Raw genomic sequence first — 18,163 nt, forward strand, 5'->3', positions numbered from 1 at the left:
GCCTTCGCGTGACCTTAAAGAAATTATGTTAGGGAGTAATACATTATGAGTATCCACTGTATATAAATGACACATCCATTATATTGCAAAAAAGATGTATTTCTATAGAAAAGGTTATAGTTTATCTTTTAAAATCAACCATTTATGCGTTTCTTTGTCAATAAAATATAATTAACAAATATGAAGGAAAAAAATTGTTAAAAAAAACGTTTTACTTTTAAGTTACGCATGCGCAAAAACAATAACAAAGACACGTTCCTTGAAATCAAGTATGTCATACTCAGGGTCATAGTTCGTTTTTCCAAGCAGTGGTCACGTATTTAGAATCAAAACATTGAGCCACAGTGCTGCGTTTATGGTTTTGTCCTATCTCTGGCATCAATAAATATTGAAAAAAACAACCTTAAAATGATAAGCGTAACCGCTTCCTTGCGCGCAGCCGTACCATCACTTCTATTTGCAAACCTGCAAAATGTCACGAAAAAAGCAGCTATAATAAACATTGGTACAAAACTATTTAGCTCCTGTACTAAAAGACAAAATAATCAAAGTTTGCAAGAAAACTCTAAAAAGCAATTATTGAAATTATCGGCAACTAGGATAAAAATGGATCGTCACTGTTGTTCACATTCCGGCCTCTTTGGTAATGACTTAATCTTTAGACAGGTAAGTGATAATATTAATTTATTAATTACAATTAGGCCTACTAATTTAAATTTAGTAGCCTAATAATTAGGGCCTATTATTGCCTATTAAAATTTAATACAAATTATTAGGCCTAGCCTAATAATAAAAAAAATAATAATAATATAGGCCTAATTAAAATTATTATTATTAATAATTAGCCTATTAATAATATAATTAATAATATTAATTAGTAATTAGGCCTAATAGGCCTAATTAATTAGGAATTATTAGGCCTAATTAAATAGTTATATTAGGCCTAAAATATATTAGAGGCCTAGATCTATATTCTATAACTTGCTGCAATGAAGTTAGTAGGCAAACTGTTAATTGCAATAATTATTAATTAGGCCTAACTTAACTATTTATTTACTAATCAATAATTTATTTTCATTAGGCCTAACCTAATAAAATTTGAAAGGTTTGGGGATGTGTGGCTGTAAGTGTGGATTCATGCGAGTGTGAGAAGGGGGAGGCTTTTGTGACTAAGAAGAAAAGAAATTAAAGATTAAAAGTAAAAGTATGTGTGTTTATGGATGTCTCTTTTAGATCTGAGTTTGATATAGAATAGATAGTTAATTTTAATTAGCCAAGTTAATCATATCAGATATAATACATTTACAAGCCTGAAAACTGAAAAGCCTGTAGAGATCTAGAACTAGTCTAGATCTAGATATCTAGATCAAGTTAAAGGCAGAGAAGGCTCTCTCTGGTTATATACTCTGTCTGTTGGAATAAAAGAGCTCTGCATGTTTCTTTTGGCTACCCCTGTTTTCTCTTGCCGTGTGATGGTGTCCTGAGAGCATAATCATTTTTTTTGTCCAGAGCATAGGGCCTCTATATAAGCTTTCCAGTCCAGTATTCACAGTATCCTGCCACTCTTTTCACCTGTTCCCAATTCCTTCCTATCCTTTCGGCCTCCTCCAGCATGCTACATAGTTATGTCTTTCTAGGTCAACCCCAGTGTCGCTTGCCTTTGGGTTTCCAGTTTCCACTCCAAAGCTTGTCTGGCTTTATTGCTTGCATCTTTCTTCAGGGTGTGCCGGATCAATGGCCATTTCCCCTACTTAATTTACTTTTTATTGTTTCATGTTTATACATCTCCCCCAGTTTAGTGCTTTTTAGTTATTCTTACCATGTTAATTTGTATATACTCCTTGGGCACCTGTTGTGAATGGTATTTCAGTGTAATGCATGGGTATGAGAGTATGTGTGCTGTGGAATGTTTTATATTAATAAAAGATTCTGAACGTGACAAGGCATTTTAGGATGTGACATGAGAGAGTAAGATTTTGTTGTTAGGGAAAACAGTTTAGATCAGTCTTCGTCCTGATATTTTAGTGGGTAGATGTGTTCGTTTGTCATCGTAGATAAAGTCATTTCTTGTAACAGTTGAGTGCAATAAATGATAATAAGTGAACTAATGCCGTTGTGTCCTTGATTTATATTGGATCGTCATCTCTGCATGTTGTCCTTCAAGCGTCGACCCTGTCCTCACTTCGTAACAGAACTTAATTATACAAATTTGGATTCTTTTTGTTGTTGACTCGTTTTGCTTCTTCCATCCAAGACAGTGGTTTTTTCCATGGACATGTCCGCCTATCACAAAACCACAAAATTTTGGTCCATCTAAGAGCAATCTTAGCCAATAAGTCTGCTCTCATTGGCCCAACCATCTCAATCTTCTGTTTGGTGTAGAAAATGTTACTAATTTAATTTATCATTTGTTTTGATGATTATAAAATATTTATCAATTGCAATGTAATCCATTTATTTATATTACTCTCAACTAGTTTATAATATTTTAAAATAGTGTATGTGCTAAACTCTACTTAACTGTCTCCTAATGCCAAGTACTGTAACAGAACATATTTTGTTTCAGTCATTGCTATATGCACACAAAATATGTACTACTAGAGATAGAACACTTTTTTTTTGTAGCACCTTGACCTTGGCCTAGTATTAATATCCAAAAACTGGTTGGGCTCTATTGATTCAAAACTTCCTTTACAGCTTGCTCCATTTCTATTTATAAATTAAACTGTAAGAACTAAATATGTTACACTAGGGGGTAATATTTAGATGTAAGGTACAAATGAAACATTAAGAGAGGAGATACAACTGGTAATATATATTCTGGTTCTTAATACCTTTTTTACTGTAAGAAAGAAAAACAGATTTTTGGTTGGTAAAACTTGATTGCTATAATAACTTGTTAGTCTGATGTTTTTATACCAGTCATCATCATTGATGTCTTCAAGTTTGTGATAGTAATAGTTGATTTTATCAAATAATTCTATCATTAAGTTAACACAGTTTACAACAAGTTTCGATACATCATCATACAAGAAATTTTTACAATTAATTACTTTAAATAAAGAAGTTTTCTTTAACATGTATGTTAAGTTTAAGGTGTACTTGTTTTTCATCAGCTTTTAGAGTACAAATCCTACACATACACCTACCTGTTAGCAGACAAAGTGAGCTTAGATGCTGTTATCATAGATCCTGTAATTGAGACTGTTGACAGAGATGTGCGACTGGTTCGTGACCTGGGTCTCAACCTGCTTTATGCTAGTGAGTTAGTTTTTTCATACAACAGTCATTATTTCATCCATATTGTATATTAAAGACTAAATGTTTTAAATCAACAAGAAAGGTATGCAAGTGCATTTTTGGTTTTTTAAGTGTGTGAGTTTATCCTATTCACCTATGTTTTCCTCCTCTTGACATTTTAATTTAAAGACCATAAAAATAATTACATTTCTGGATAGATATCTCTTGTTTACAGCTATTATAAACTCAAGCTTTCGCATATTAGTCAGGCAGACTGGTACAGTTGGACGAATCAAACATTTCTCTCTCTCATGTTACCAGCCACCAGACACTTATTTTCCACCATGCTTTTACTTCCTACCCCAGTGCACTGCACCACTTGATACAGACATATGGGGTGGTTCAGTCTGGGTAGGACCTAGGGTCTCAAGCCTTAATACCATACTTGTGACTATTGGGTCAGTAAGGGCATGGTCTATACCTAAACCAAGCTATCCACATGGTTATATATTATATAACATTATATTATTTCACTGCATACACATTTCTATTTTGAGTACTTCAGTCATTTTTTCTAGGATTGAGATTTTTTTTGTAATTTGTTGTTTCTTATAAGTGTATGTGTTTTGTTTGCTGACTTCAAAAACCAATTTACATGCTAATTTTTTTTGCAGTAAACACACATGTACATGCAGACCATATAACAGGAAGTGGCCAGATAAGAAATCGTATTCCAACTTGTAAAAGTGTCATTGCTGAAGTCAGCAAAGCAAAAGCAGATGTTCATGTAAAAGAAGGGGATCACCTTAAATTTGGAAAGTTTGAACTTGAAGTTCGCAGTACACCTGGACATACAGATGGTATGTGTTGTGCTGCTTTGTGTTCAAAATAATGCATTAAAAAAAAATTATCATGACTGATTTAAAAACAACTATGTTTCAAAAGTAAAATATTTAAAATATCTGTTTTGTTTTCTCTTGAGAAAAAATATAATGACCCTTAGTTTGGATGAGATTACCACAGTGGGTTCTCCTCAAATATTTCAGGATGCTTGTCTTTTGTTTTGCACGACAAGTCAATGGTGTTCACAGGAGATGCTTTGCTCATCCGAGGATGTGGGCGTACAGATTTCCAGCAAGGTAAATCTTGGTTTGGGTGGTTCTGTTAAATTGTAGTCTTAATTATTTTGGCAGAACTGGAAATTATCTTTATCAGACCTCTCCCCCTAAACCTCTTTCTTTGTGTACCAGGAAGTAGCCTGCATTATGAATAGCTGTATAGCAGAACCTGTTTGTGTATTACAACTATGATTTTGCCAAATTATGCAAGTCCATTGCTGTATCAGTGTGTTCTTTTTTATTTTATAAATATGAACACAGTTGTTTTTTTTTTTACAGGGAGCGCATCCACTCTGTATGACTCTGTTCACAAGAAGATCCTCTCCCTGCCTAAAAATTTCATGATCTTTCCTGGACATGACTACACTGGTAGGTTTAAAACATTAAGATACTTTGTTTAAACAGAGGTACAACTTTGATTGAAACCTTAATTTACTGAATGGCTAGCTAATGTTTTCATCACAATTGCTATAAATATTTTCGTTCTTACTGGGAACACTGCTTAAGTCTTTCTGAGCATAATTTTTCCAATGTAACTTTTATTAAGGTCAAACCATGTCAACTGTTGACGAGGAGCTGAGGTTCAACCACAGGTTAACACGATCTAAGAGCGAGTTTATCAAAATAATGAAAGAGCTTAATCTACCATACCCTTCACAAATAGGTCAGTTCCATCTCTTTTGTTATGAGTTGTGCTAAACATCTTTTCCCGTAACCAGTTCTCACCTTGTTACATTTTCTGTATTAGCTTTCCTTGTTTGATTTTATTAATTTGACAATTGATCTTCACTTAACTTTGTTAATGAAGTTGTTTTTTTTTTTCAGAGAAAGCTTTACCCGCCAACATGGTTTGTGGCTTGTATGAAGTGCCCAATTGAGGAAATATATTTAAGAAAAAAAAGGATCTCTCTCTTCATCTCATTGTCTACAACAAAATTTTTATGAAATTATGATTATATTTTCCGATTAGTATGCCATTATAGTTGAACTGTATATGTTTCCATAGTTAACATTTCCCAAATGCTTTCATATGCTTGTATTGAATATTGTGTTGTATTTTTTTTTATTTTACAAGGTTAAAATTTCAAGCTTTGTTTTTTTTTTCTCATATTGGTATGTTGAAAATACAATTTGCTTTATTTATTATGTGATTTATCACAAAAGATTATTTAAAATTTTTTACTTTCCATAAAAAATTAAACAAAAAAAAAACCAGGGAGTTGAGCTGTCTACATGACTGATATTGTTTTGTGCCAAAATAATCTTTGATTTGGCTTATCCGTTTGATTTATGTTTTTGAAAATCTTTTACTATTATGTAGTGTTCACAAAAACAATATTTTTTTCTAATTTATAGCCTTGTTGCTTTATCTGAAATATTATCTGTAAATAAGGGCTATAAGGTTTGTTAGGTATTTGTCCTATTGTTGAATACTAATAAGAGGTTATGATCAAATTTTAATTCAATTTTTTTCCATACTTAAATAGAATTTTAATATATTTTCTCTTTTGATTAATAAGTTTTCAACTAAGATATTTTTTGTATATTTATGCCACTTTATTCCTCATATGTTATGGTACTTTTAAATAAAATGGTAGTTTTGTCTATAAATACAACTACTCTTTTTAAGTTAGTTAGTGTATACTTCATATTTAATTAGAGGAAAAAAATCTTGCACTCATTTGTAAATATGTTTCTTAGTGTATGTGTAAATGTAAATAAAATTTTATCATTGAGCTAGTTAAAGTTTCCTTTTTTTAGTTTATATTTCCAATGAAAATTTAATTTTTTAATCCATTAATTTTACAAGTGCTTTAAAGGGCTAACGGTAGACCTAAATGACGTCACACTCGTAGGGGGGAAGGGGGGTCCGTAATGTTGGAGGGGTGTGTGATGAGGGGAGGGGAGGCAGATGGTCTGACGTCAATATTATAAAAAAAGCAATGTTAGAAAACGAATTTAGCCATTATTTCGCTTTTTAGAAAACTGCTTTAATAAATCTTAATAGGAATTGATTAAAAACTCTGTTGACAGAGTTCAGACAAGATTTTGGAAAAAAATATGGTATTAAAGAAAAATTCAACTTCAATTTTGAGGGGGGTTGTAGGCTAAGGTGTGACTTCATTTTAGGGGTGGGGTGACTTTTTGTGACGTAGGGGAGGTAAAAATCGTCCAAAAAAGCGTGACGCCATTTATGTGTATATTGATCACTTTCCAGTACAATTTACAATAAAAAATTCGTTAAAAACCCCAAAATAACGGCTAATGTATCATTACTTTTTAAACTGCAAAAGTGTGTTGCCATACTTTCTGAACCCTTTAACTGTCCCTCGTCACACATTCTCACAATAATCCGACCCCTAAGAATGTGCTGTCGTTTGCGACCCTTGCTCCAGAGTCCTCTATCCAGAGCCATTTTCTCAACTGGCGTCAGGTGTAGCCCATACAATCTATGGCGCTTTGTCTGGCCTCAGGTGTAGCCCATAGTCTCTATGACGCTTTGTCTGGCCTCAGGTGTAGCCCATAGTCTCTATGACGCGGTGTCTGGCCTCAGGTGTAGCCCATAGGCTCTATGACGCTTTGTCTGGCCTCAGGTGTAGCCCATAGGCTCTATGACGCTTTGTCTGGCGTCAGGTGTAGCCCATAGGCTCTATGGCGCTTTGTCTGGCCTCAGGTGTAGCCCATAGGCTCTATGACGCTTTGTCTGGCGTCAGGTGTAGCCCATAGGCTCTATGGCGCTTTGTCTGGCCTCAGGTGTAGCCCATAGGCTCTATGACGCGGTGTCTGGCTTCAGGTGTAGCCCATAGGCTCTATGACGCGGTGTCTGGCCTCAGGTGTAGCTCATAGTCTCTATGACGCGGTGTCTGGCCTCAGGTGTAGCCCATAGGCTCTATGACGCGGTGTCTGGCCTCAGGTGTAGCCCATAGGCTCTATGACGCGGTGTCTGGCTTCAGGTGTAGCCCATAGGCTCTATGACGCTTTGTCTGGCCTCAGGTGTAGCCCATAGTCTCTATGACGCGGTGTCTGGCCTCAGGTGTAGCCCATAGTCTCTATGACGCTTTGTCTGGCCTCGACGTCAGATGTTTCTTTTTGCGTTTTCCTTGCGGGCTTCCGTCTTATCTTAGTGCCAGCATTGTGATACTGGTTGGCGGTTTTTGGCTTCCACCACTCCCATCATATCACACATAATGAAGATCCTTCTACTCTACGGACAGAACTTATGGCTTGTTTGTAACTAGTTTTGTTTCACGTGGACCTCTAGTGGAGCATAGGAACAGGGGGGGGGGAACTAAAATTTTCTATATAAATTCCATTCTGTTCGGGGAGGGGGTGCGGGCAGAGACCCCCCCCCCCCCCCCCCAAAGAGATGTCTGGAAGAAACTCTGCATAGAAACGCAACCACACCTCTCCATCGTTCTCGGTTCCGTGCGATTCCTCCAAGTTGGGCCCACGATATTCCAGCTCCTTCTGCTTCTCCAAGTTGGTTTTGGCCTACCAACTTTCCTTGGGGATTCCAATCTAGTGCCTGTTTTACAGGTCCGGGTAGTTATAATTGCTTTTTAAAATCTAATAATAGATCGGGAAAAACAAAGTGAACGTACGAAGACGTTTAAAGCATTTGTTGAACAAGTCTTTAAGCCTCGGAGAAAATGTGTCCAGCATGAGACTACCTATATAGACAGCTGATGAGGTCAACGTAAGAAGGACAGGTTTATGACATCCAAAAATGACCGTAAGTACAAATGTTGACATAAGATTTTATTTCATCTCGATAAATTTGATACTCATGTAATGTGGTATGTGGGTAAATAGCAATTGGGATATAGATCTAAAGCTGATTCGGATGCTTCTCATTTGGCAAATAGGGGCAATAGGCAATGGCTACTCAATGGCAGTAACTATTAAATCGCTGTTTTAATGTATTGATATTAATCGATAACAGCAAAAATATCGTCGATATTGAATAGCCATGTAGGAGATATTATTTTATTTGAAGGCTTCCATTTCTTCAATGGTGATGAATCGTCTTTAAAAAGGGGCTTTTCTTTATGTAAAGCGGTTTTAATTTGTCTAGTCAATATCGTGTTTTCAGACAAGATCTCGATCTATAGCTATGCCGTCTATTGATGCCATATAACGTATAATAGCCTTGTATAATTATTTTTTAAAATTGCTTTACGATTTGCATCATTCATTCAAAATCACAGGGAGTTCAACTATCGTCGAAAACTTTGGAAAATAACACATTGATAAGCTTCATGGGCAAAACAAGACAATTTATTCCCCACAATCCCCCAACAATACACCAAAGGGAAATAAGCGGAAGGAAAAGGATTGACCTGCCCCCGTTTTATTTCGCCAATCACCACCAGGTGCGATGTTTTGTTTCTCTCTATATGCAATGAAATATTCTTCATTAATGTTCTAATACTGAATACCTTCCTAAGTAGTGGCGAGTAGTAGTATCATTAGCTAGTGAGACAGGCTTTTAAACATAGTTCGGTCACATGAATCGATTTGTTTGCATTGTAAAATGGTCGTTCATTAACAACTTCACGCTTTTATAACGATTTTTACTGCTTCTTTCAGAACGTTACCCCTCCCCCCCTTTAAAAATGTTGTCACCACCACCATCTTCCTAAAATATGTTCTGAACCTGGTCAACATTCAGTATGTTGATCCATTTTAGTCACAACTAGCGAAAAAGTCTTTTAAAACGCGAAATAACTGTTAAAATTCAGTTTAAAAAAAAAATTGTACAATTCGAGTGTGCCATCACATTTTTGACCCCCCCCCCTTTGTTGTCACAAAATTCCGACCCTCCACTACCTAGGCGTGTGACCCTAATTTAAAAGGACAAAAATCAACGCTGTAGGCCTATCTAAGGTTATTCTAACCTTAAGCGCATTGCGCTGATTCCAAAAGTGTTCTTAAACGCGTAATCCACTACCATGCATCTAACTATTCTAGCAATTATCTTAAGGAGACTTAACCAAAATCCATACTCTAAACCTAACTCTGATCCCCAACAGCGATACCGACGTAGATAAACTCAATACTGACTAATGCATTGCCCACTGGCATTTTTCCCCTTAATAAAACCCTCTAGATCTACGAGAGACAACTTTGAATGTATAGATATGTGCCTAAATGTAACCTAATTATGTAAAATTACGAAACTTCAAGCAATAAATTCACGGCAATCTACCCACTAAACTATTCAGGTAGCAGAATGGACAGAGGCTGTAGGCCTCGGCCATTTCTCTTCCTTTATCCGCCATCACCTGATCAACGGGAGGAAACTCTTGACACTAGACGCCCTGCAACTACAGCGGCTTGGTTGTGAGGACATGGCGGAGAACTTGAAGCTGGAGGCGTCTATAAAGTACGCACACAACTTGTTTTGTCTTAGTACTAAACGGGTCATCTATATACCACGTCCACACGGAAGATGGAATGTCCATTACAGTTAGCTTTGTCCATATCAGATCCACAGAGACGTCCATATGAATTTAAAATCAAAATACGTAATAATTCCTCTATGGTACTACCAGTAGGCAGTGTTTCTTCCAGACTTTTTTCTCCCGGGGGGGGGGGGGGGGCGACTAATATAAAGTTAAAAGTATATATTTTCTATATAAATTCCATTTCGTTGAGGGGGAGGGGGGCAGAGCCCCCTAAGAGATGCATGGAAGAAACTCTACCAGTAAGCCTATGCATAAATGCAATTTACAACAAAACTCGTTTCATATTAATCTCCACTGACTAATTGTTTTTTCCTCCCCTGGCTAGAGATCTGAGCCAAGCTTTGCGACACCACAGCAGCAGTTATGACGTGCTGCCATACTTCTACACCCAGTCCCTCAACTCCGGTCGGATGCCACCCAGACGTTACCACAGGGAACTCTTCCAGTTCACAGACCCCTGGCTCACGGAGACGTACAAGTTCGTCAACATAAGCGGGAACGACCTTCACCCGAGGGTCAAGGAACGATTTCCTAGAAAATACTATAGCAACAGTAGATCAGACCATAGCCTGTAGGCTAACAACATGGAATGGAAAGCGGTTACAGTTTTTAAAAAAAAAATAGTTTCCGTAAACTTAAATCACATTGGAGGTGTGAAATCTGGAAAAAAATAAACATTATTCGGGTCTATTCTTCGTCCGTTCACTTTTCAAATACCGATTTTCAACTGTCTTGACTGTTTGCCGTTGTCAGCATGTTTTTCTATACAAGCTACTGTACAACTGTACAAACAGTATGAATAATCAATACTGTGTCTTTTTAAACAGGCATTGTTAGAATGAGTAAAATGGACAGTTATTTAGGCAAAAAAAAAAAAACCTTTTTTTTTACAGACTCAAGAATGGTGATATCTTTTAAATCAAGTTGATCACACAAGAATAAAATGTAATTAAAATACTGGCATAGATTAAACTCTATGGATTTCAGTTGAACTCAACATCAAAGCAAACACAATGAGAATTATTTGAATGTTTTAATCAACTGAATTTGAGTACAGAATGAAAGTGAGTACATCACACTAAGCTTATCTCCTAACAAGAATTATTACAAAATCTGTTCCAATACCAAGGTCAGGATTTGAAGTTGAAATATATATTATATTGCAATTTGTTGGTAGAAAACCTGATTGCATAGAACAGATTGCTGGTATTAATTTTATAAAAAACAAAAAAAATCTTCCAAGTCACATAATAATTTCTTATTAACATGGATTTTGAAAAATGTAACCAGACATTTTAATTGAACAAGCTTTTAGTTATTACATTAGTCTTTTATGTGATGTAACATACAACCATGGTAGAGTATTTAGGACGGAAATTGCAATGTTTCATTACTAACTCATTTACCTTTTGTGAGAAAAGAACATTCCCTTTTAGAACTTTTAACTGCCAATACTGCAAAACAGCAATAAAAATCAATTTTCTAATCCATATGTTAATAATCACCATTTTTAACTGGACAGAGAAATGGGTTATTGCTGTTTATGTATGTATTGTGTCAGATAATTTCTATATTTGCTTTTAATTTGCATATATTTACAAACATATCACATGATTCTTACATATCACTTTCCCATGCCTTGTAAAATAAATAAACAATGTGGTACTAAGCATGGTTGAAAAACTTCCAAAAATACTATAGTATTAATAAGTTGACTGTAAAATTTTCTAAAGAAATTAAATGGTGAAAGAAACATTTATATACAAGTTATATGTGAAATTCATATAAATATTTGTAAATAAATTTTTGCTTTGTATAAATACTGTCAAATGTTATCAGAATGTACAAGTAAACTTAAATACCCTTGGGTTAACTTTTCCAACCAAGGGCCAGTAACTACCAAATCACAAGATATCAAACAACACCCATCAGCAGTTTTGGAAATTAATGGTTCCTCATTCACCATAACACACTAGAGATTTTCCCCTTAAATTAAAAAAAAATAAAAACATATTAAAAATATTACAGTGATTACTAAAACTGGAAACTCAAAATGATATGTATTACAAGTTTATAAAAAAATTGTAATAAAAAGTAACTGAACACAATAGCGTTAATTGAATGTACTAATTAATGGACAAATCCTTTAGCTAAATGGAACACAGCATTTAAGTTAACAAGATTGACATTGTCTCCAATTTATTTCAGAATTTTATGTTTTGATAAGGGTTCTTTGACCTGTAAAATTTGAAATCTCGATTCTAATCTTGGTCAAAAATTTAAAAGTGCAGCTACGCATTAAAATATATTATCTTGTTTCTACAAGGGACAATAGGTTAAGTTGACATGTACACTATCTATTAAAACTGCACTTAGCAAAGCATCTTTTTTTAACCATTGGTATCTTTTCTGTCACTTGTCACAGTACAGGCCAAAGACTGCAATTAATTTTGTCTTTATTTAAACAAACACTGCTTTACTTTGGATAAAAACTTGATGATAGCAGCAATAACTATATTTCTTTATCTCTGAGTCAGCTAAGGAAGTACTAAATTAAAAAGCAATTTTTCTAAATCTATAACTTTTCTCTATTAACTAGTTTTAAAATAATGTTCACTGTTTATGTACAAAGGTTGTGATTGATGCAGCTCCTCTAGACTGAAAAACACTGATCAAAGGCTTATTCATGGATCTTTACAATGTTTTACAACCCACACCTGAGAATTCCACCAAAGAAAAGTTTACTGTTACCATTGATGAATCATTCATCAAAGCATCTACACCACAGTGAAAATAAAATCAATTCAATACAATTTTAAAGTGATATTTTTCCACACAAATGAGAAGATAACAGAAGAGTTACAAATAGCTTTACTGTCCCTTATCAAAGTCACAAGATTTTTGTCATGTTTTTTCCTCCACTCTTGGTTAGTAGTGTCGATAGCCTCTCATCTCCTGTAGATGGTGAGTTCTTTGAGAAAGTGTCTTTGGTCGGAGTGGAGGAGATGGAGGGTAGTAGTACGGTTCTTCCATCATTCTTGGTGGTGTCATATAGTAAACCTGTTCTTGGGATTGGAAGTCCTCGTGTGGGTGCACTAGTCAAGATTTGCGTTGAATAGCAGCCAAGCTACTGGAAGATATCGTGCCATAAGCCTGAGAATAGCTACCAAATACAGCTTTGGGTGCGCCTGCACTAGGATTATTAATGGCGTTGTTAAACTGTTTACGCCCAAAAACTGGCTTAGCCCTGGTATTGGTAGCAGAAATAGGACGCTGTCCAGGTACCTGAAAAGAAATACATAATAAATAATTTTTTTTCTGCTATAAGTCACCTTGATTTGATTTATAAAAACAACTGTCACAAAAAATATTAAGTTTGGTTTAATTTTTACTTATGGAAATCAAATAAATAATCTTACCATACGCGAACTGGCAACCATTAAACCATTTCCACCACGAGTTCTCTCGTCACGTGTAATTGTTGGGTTATTTTGAACACGCTGAGCAACTACAGATCTTCCTTGACCTCTCATTGCTGCAGGAGCTGATGTGTGCCTTCCCTTAAATGTAAGAGTTCATAATTAGGTGAATCGTTATACCTGAAAATGTGTATGTATGATACATGTATATAAATCATCAGCAAAAGGTAACAGTATAGTCATTTTACCCCATTCATTTGTGCTGCTTGAACATTTTCATAACTGTTCTGTCGAGCGATTGCTTTTTGTCGATGAGGTGCAGGTTGTGAAGGATCATGTACTGTACGACCAAAAGCTGAAAAGTAGGTTATCATTTTCTGGTAATTCATTTCTATTGATTTACAAGCATAGGCTTCTTTGGAAATAATGTGAAGAGAAGGTAAGAAAAGTAACCACATCTAGGTGATGTAAAAATATAAATAAATACCATGCAGACGGTCAGTTGCTCTTATTTGTTTTTGGTTTTATACAACTAAATTTTATTAGCACTTGTTCCATCAAACTAAACAGTACAATGCTATCAGCCAATGTCATGATAGGAAAAAAACTATAAAATAAGACTATCATATTATAAAAATCCTAACACTGTCTTTAATTGATCCTTTAAAAATATTTAACTGAAAAATGCACCTTTCTGACCTATAATACATTGATATGTTTAAACCTACCAGAATGATGATAGCCGGCTTGGTCTCCTATATGCCCATATTTTTGTGCTACTTGTGGCGAAGGGCGTTTGGGAGATGTGTGAACATTTTCATTGACTGGGTGTTCTGGAGGAAAATCAGGTGGATATTCATCTGTTTCTTCTTTTTGTAGCGCACTACTTTTTGCCTCTGCTTTTCTTCTCCTTCTTCGTTCAGCTTTTTTCTGCATTATCATCTGTCATTCAAAGTGGGCGGTATGGAATTAGATAAAATAAACTATTGCGACTGATAAAGGATAGACATCAAAAATTAAAAAATAGAAGCATAAAAGTAAGAAAAAAAGAAAACTGTGTCAGTGAATACCTCATATAATTTACTCCTGTACTCATCTACTGTTAACTGCACATCATCACTTAAAGGAGGAACAACATCAAAATTTAAACTGATTTCAGCACTAGCATTGTGAAACCTGAGAGAACAGTAAAGAGTTTTTTTAAGCTCTGTAACAAAACATAATAACACTCATCAATCATTAAATATTTGAAGTAAGATGTGCATTACATTTTTTTAAGCAAGTTTTACATTTAAACAATATTTTAAACAGTACTTTGTATTTTTAAAATATTCATGGTCAATTCTTTAGTAAATATGGTGCACTTTTTAAATTGGTCATAAAGAATTAGTAATTTTTAAAAACTAGCACAAGGGAAATATAATAATAGGGCTGATAAGTAGGTCACCAACCAGTTCTATGGCTCAATAAAACCTGCATGAGCCATAGAATTGATTGGTGACCTACGTACCAGCCCTATTGCCATCAAAGATAAGAATGCCATTTAAAATTATTACAATGTGTTGATAACTTCAAACAATATATAGAAAGAGGAAAATCAGAATTTCATGAACAAGCATGCTACTGTTTTCTTTTTGAAGAAATGTAGTTAGAAAAAAACCTTTGGACAAATGGATGCTGGAGGGCTTCTTCTGCTGTAATTCTTTTATCTGGGTTAAAGTGCAGAAGTTTTTTCATCAAATCAACTCCATCAGCTGGGGCATCAGGTAACATGTCATCAAAGGATTTTCTGTTTCTGGATTACAGAAAAAATAGTTTGAGTGCCTATACCAATTTGGCCTAGATGTTCAGTGTATCCAAAAGTAGTGAAGGAAAAAAACAACTACACATTCTTACCTCCCAGCTGTGGAAGCAGCCTTCTCAAGAACAGAAACTCCATACAATGTTTTTAAACTATCAATATCTACCAACATGGAAACAAAAACATATTGTTTAAAATAAAAAAAACATTGCAGTATTTTATAAAATGTTATTATCATGCAAATAAACAGAATTATTAATGAACAGTAAGCCTACTGCAATTTATTTAAGATAATGCACAAATTGTTAACTAAAAGATGACTGACCTGCTCTTGATGGTGTTGGTATAGAAGCCATAATTCTCTCTATTTGGTTTAATGTTGATGAGCCAGGGAAAACTGGCTTTCCTAACAACATTTCTCCCAGGATACATCCCAAACTCCACATATCTACTCCTTTGGTGTACCTACATATTTTTATTCAAATAGAAAGAATAAAATAAAAACCTTTTTTTAAGGAAACCTTAATTTTAAGGCAAGTCTTTTACTTCTATAGAGATTATTCCTATAAAAAATAACATTTTGTTTAAAAGTTTCAGTACTTCTTTACCTGTGTGATGCAAGTAATATTTCAGGAGCTCTATACCACCGTGTAGCAACATATTCAGTCAAGTTGGGATCGCCTGTCTCATCCATGGAGATCTGGGTTAATGACCTAGCTAACCCAAAGTCACACAATTTTACAACACATTCGCTGTCTAATAAAATGTTAGATGGCTGTGAATAGAAAAATTATGAATGAAAGAATTTTTAAAAGTGGTTCAAAATGTATTGTCATGTTTTAAAGTAAACAAACAGATTTTAGTAATGAGAGATACAACTTAATGATAACGTAATATACTTTATAAAAAAATGCTAGTACATGTGAGAAGCACATATGTATTTGTATTTTTCTAATGGATAGAATGTAAACTGATTTATAGCAAACAGAAACACGTAAAATTATTTTTTAAAGTTTCTACTATTGATAAATCAAACAGCATATGACACATTTAGCATAATTTGGGGGAGGATGAATATGAGAAGAGTTTTTTTGTTCTTATGTTTATGACTAATATAAAAAATACACATGCAGATAAGAAGTCTAATGGGCAGGTGGCATACTTCATATTGATAAATGTAAATGTTTGTTGATGTACCAATAGTCAAGAGTAATTTTAAAATAACTTTCATTAAAACATTACTCACTTTAAGATCTCTGTGAATAACATTTCCACTGTGCAGATACTTAGTGGATTTAAACAGCTGATACATTACATAACGTTTATGAACATCTTTCAAAATATTGCCCCTTTTGATAACATTGTGGAGGTCTGTCTCTAAATTAATCAAATCAGAAGAAAATGAATGGTGAAAAATTACAGCCAACAAAAAATTAGAAAATCTTTGGCAAGTCGTAAGGAGAAAAAGAAAATTTAATTATAATACTATAATAAAAACATAAAACCTACCCATGAACTCAAATACAAGATAGATATCCTTGTCATTTTCAGCTTTGATTACATTGTGCAGTTTTATTATATTAGGATGATCACCAAACTCTTGAAGGAACATAATCTCTCTGAATGTGCGCTGTTAAAAAAACATTAATGATGTTAGACAGCTGATTTTAAAATAAATTTACAAACTAAGCTCGTAATATAAATTTAAACAATGTACAAGGATTTCACCTGAGCATCTGTCTGATTTCTAAAAGCATCAAATATTTTCTTGACAGCCACCACTTCACCTGTTCTACGATCAATTGCTTTCCAGACAATTCCATATGCCTAAAAGAGTAAATAGTAACTTTTGGATTAGAGTATGGTCAGAAAGTGTCATTTAAGATAAAAATATTAGCTCATTTATAGCTAATATACTTGTCCTGTTGTGTCCATAAAAAAAATGATGTAATTTTTTTAAGTACCTCATTTTATATGATTAGGGACAAAGAAGTATCTCTATAAGCAACATAATAATTACAAGAAACTAAGCTCAATGAGGTTGAAATCCAATTATTTAATTTTTTGGATGCCAATTGTATTACTCTCATTGTCTGATATGATCTCTCAGATTTCTTGAAAAAGTGTTTAGATTTTCTGCAAATGTTTTAATGATTTTCAAGTAAAACATGTCAGAGATTCATTAGGAGACCAGCCTGTCATTGATTGTCAAACTTATTTAGGCCTACTAATATTTACTAACTAAGTTATTAGGCTACTAATATTAGACTTAGTCTTTTATAAATTTATTAGCTTATTAGGCTACTTTATTTAACTTAGTAGACTTCTTAGACCTACATCTGAAAGTTGTCAACTAAAATTACAATGAAGTAGGGCCTAACATTTAATATTTAATTTATACTAAATTTTTAGGCCTATAATGCCCTCTTTAAATGAAGTTTCAATTATAATTCACTGTAACCTGTACTTTAAGCGTATTACTATACTAGTGCAAATAATTTAGCCAGTTTTCAAAGTTTGCCTCGGACTTCAGTACAGCTTCAGCGGTGGCAGAAGTATGAGGTAACTCAGAAAGCTTCCCTGACAACTAGGAATTGAAACTTACGATGTATGCTAGTTTCAAAGTACATTTTCGTTGAGTAAATTTACAGAAAGAATGCAGAGATAAAATAAACAAATCAATAGTCTACTCACCCCTTTTCCTAACCGTTTCTTAATCTCATATTTTTTTGTAATGTGAGGTTCGATTTCTGCATTCATGACGAACTATTTAGAGAATCTTTTCGTTTCATTAATACTGTCATGGATGGCGGAAGAACTGGTTACACTGAAAACTGTCCTTGTAAAAATATATTCCGAAATTTAAAAATCACAATAGAATCTATTTTCCAATAACACGTATTTTTTATATAGCTGACTCAATACATCCCGTGTTGATTTCTTAAGAGTTTTTTTTAAAGCAAACTTTTCTAAAAACTAATACAATACATTTAATTCACTGTGCGCAGTAATACTACAAAATTCTTGATAGGTCACAAGCTGTATACATCATCAAATTGTGTGTAATCACTTTATGTTTCCAAGGAGTTGAACTGGAAGTAATACTTTTAAGTTTCG

General features: G+C 34.2%; 3 protein-coding genes across 3 annotated transcripts; 2 read left to right on the forward strand and 1 right to left on the reverse strand.

Annotated features, from left to right (window-relative positions):
- Positions 1-233: 233 nt before the first annotated feature.
- LOC131945913 (persulfide dioxygenase ETHE1, mitochondrial) lies at positions 234-6,094 on the forward strand. Its single transcript, XM_059306549.1, has 7 exons — positions 234-666; positions 3,117-3,261; positions 3,915-4,100; positions 4,287-4,379; positions 4,638-4,727; positions 4,906-5,022; positions 5,184-6,094. Exons 1-7 carry the CDS (start codon positions 409-411, stop codon positions 5,234-5,236), a joined length of 942 nt encoding a protein of 313 aa, XP_059162532.1. The 5' UTR covers positions 234-408; the 3' UTR covers positions 5,237-6,094.
- A 1,891-nt stretch (positions 6,095-7,985) lies between these two features.
- On the forward strand, positions 7,986-10,742 carry LOC131945911 (uncharacterized). The gene is made up of 4 exons (XM_059306546.1): positions 7,986-8,091; positions 8,567-8,731; positions 9,584-9,744; positions 10,152-10,742. Exons 1-4 carry the CDS (start codon positions 8,086-8,088, stop codon positions 10,399-10,401), a joined length of 582 nt encoding a protein of 193 aa, XP_059162529.1. The 5' UTR covers positions 7,986-8,085; the 3' UTR covers positions 10,402-10,742.
- A 113-nt stretch (positions 10,743-10,855) lies between these two features.
- On the reverse strand, positions 10,856-17,862 carry LOC131945910 (extracellular signal-regulated kinase 2). The gene is made up of 13 exons (XM_059306545.1): positions 17,741-17,862; positions 16,775-16,873; positions 16,556-16,676; positions 16,293-16,423; positions 15,655-15,821; positions 15,372-15,511; positions 15,142-15,208; positions 14,906-15,040; positions 14,316-14,421; positions 13,974-14,187; positions 13,494-13,600; positions 13,246-13,386; positions 10,856-13,111 (listed from the first exon to the last, which is right to left on the reverse strand). The coding sequence occupies exons 1-13, from the start codon at positions 17,804-17,806 to the stop codon at positions 12,926-12,928; spliced, it is 1,680 nt and encodes a 559-aa protein (XP_059162528.1). The 5' UTR covers positions 17,807-17,862; the 3' UTR covers positions 10,856-12,925.
- Positions 17,863-18,163: the final 301 nt, after the last annotated feature.

Source organism: Physella acuta, unplaced genomic scaffold, assembly GCF_028476545.2.
Source record: "Physella acuta isolate Inbredline_101_S28 unplaced genomic scaffold, ASM2847654v3 ptg000539l, whole genome shotgun sequence".
NCBI classification, from domain to species: domain Eukaryota; kingdom Metazoa; phylum Mollusca; class Gastropoda; family Physidae; genus Physella; species Physella acuta.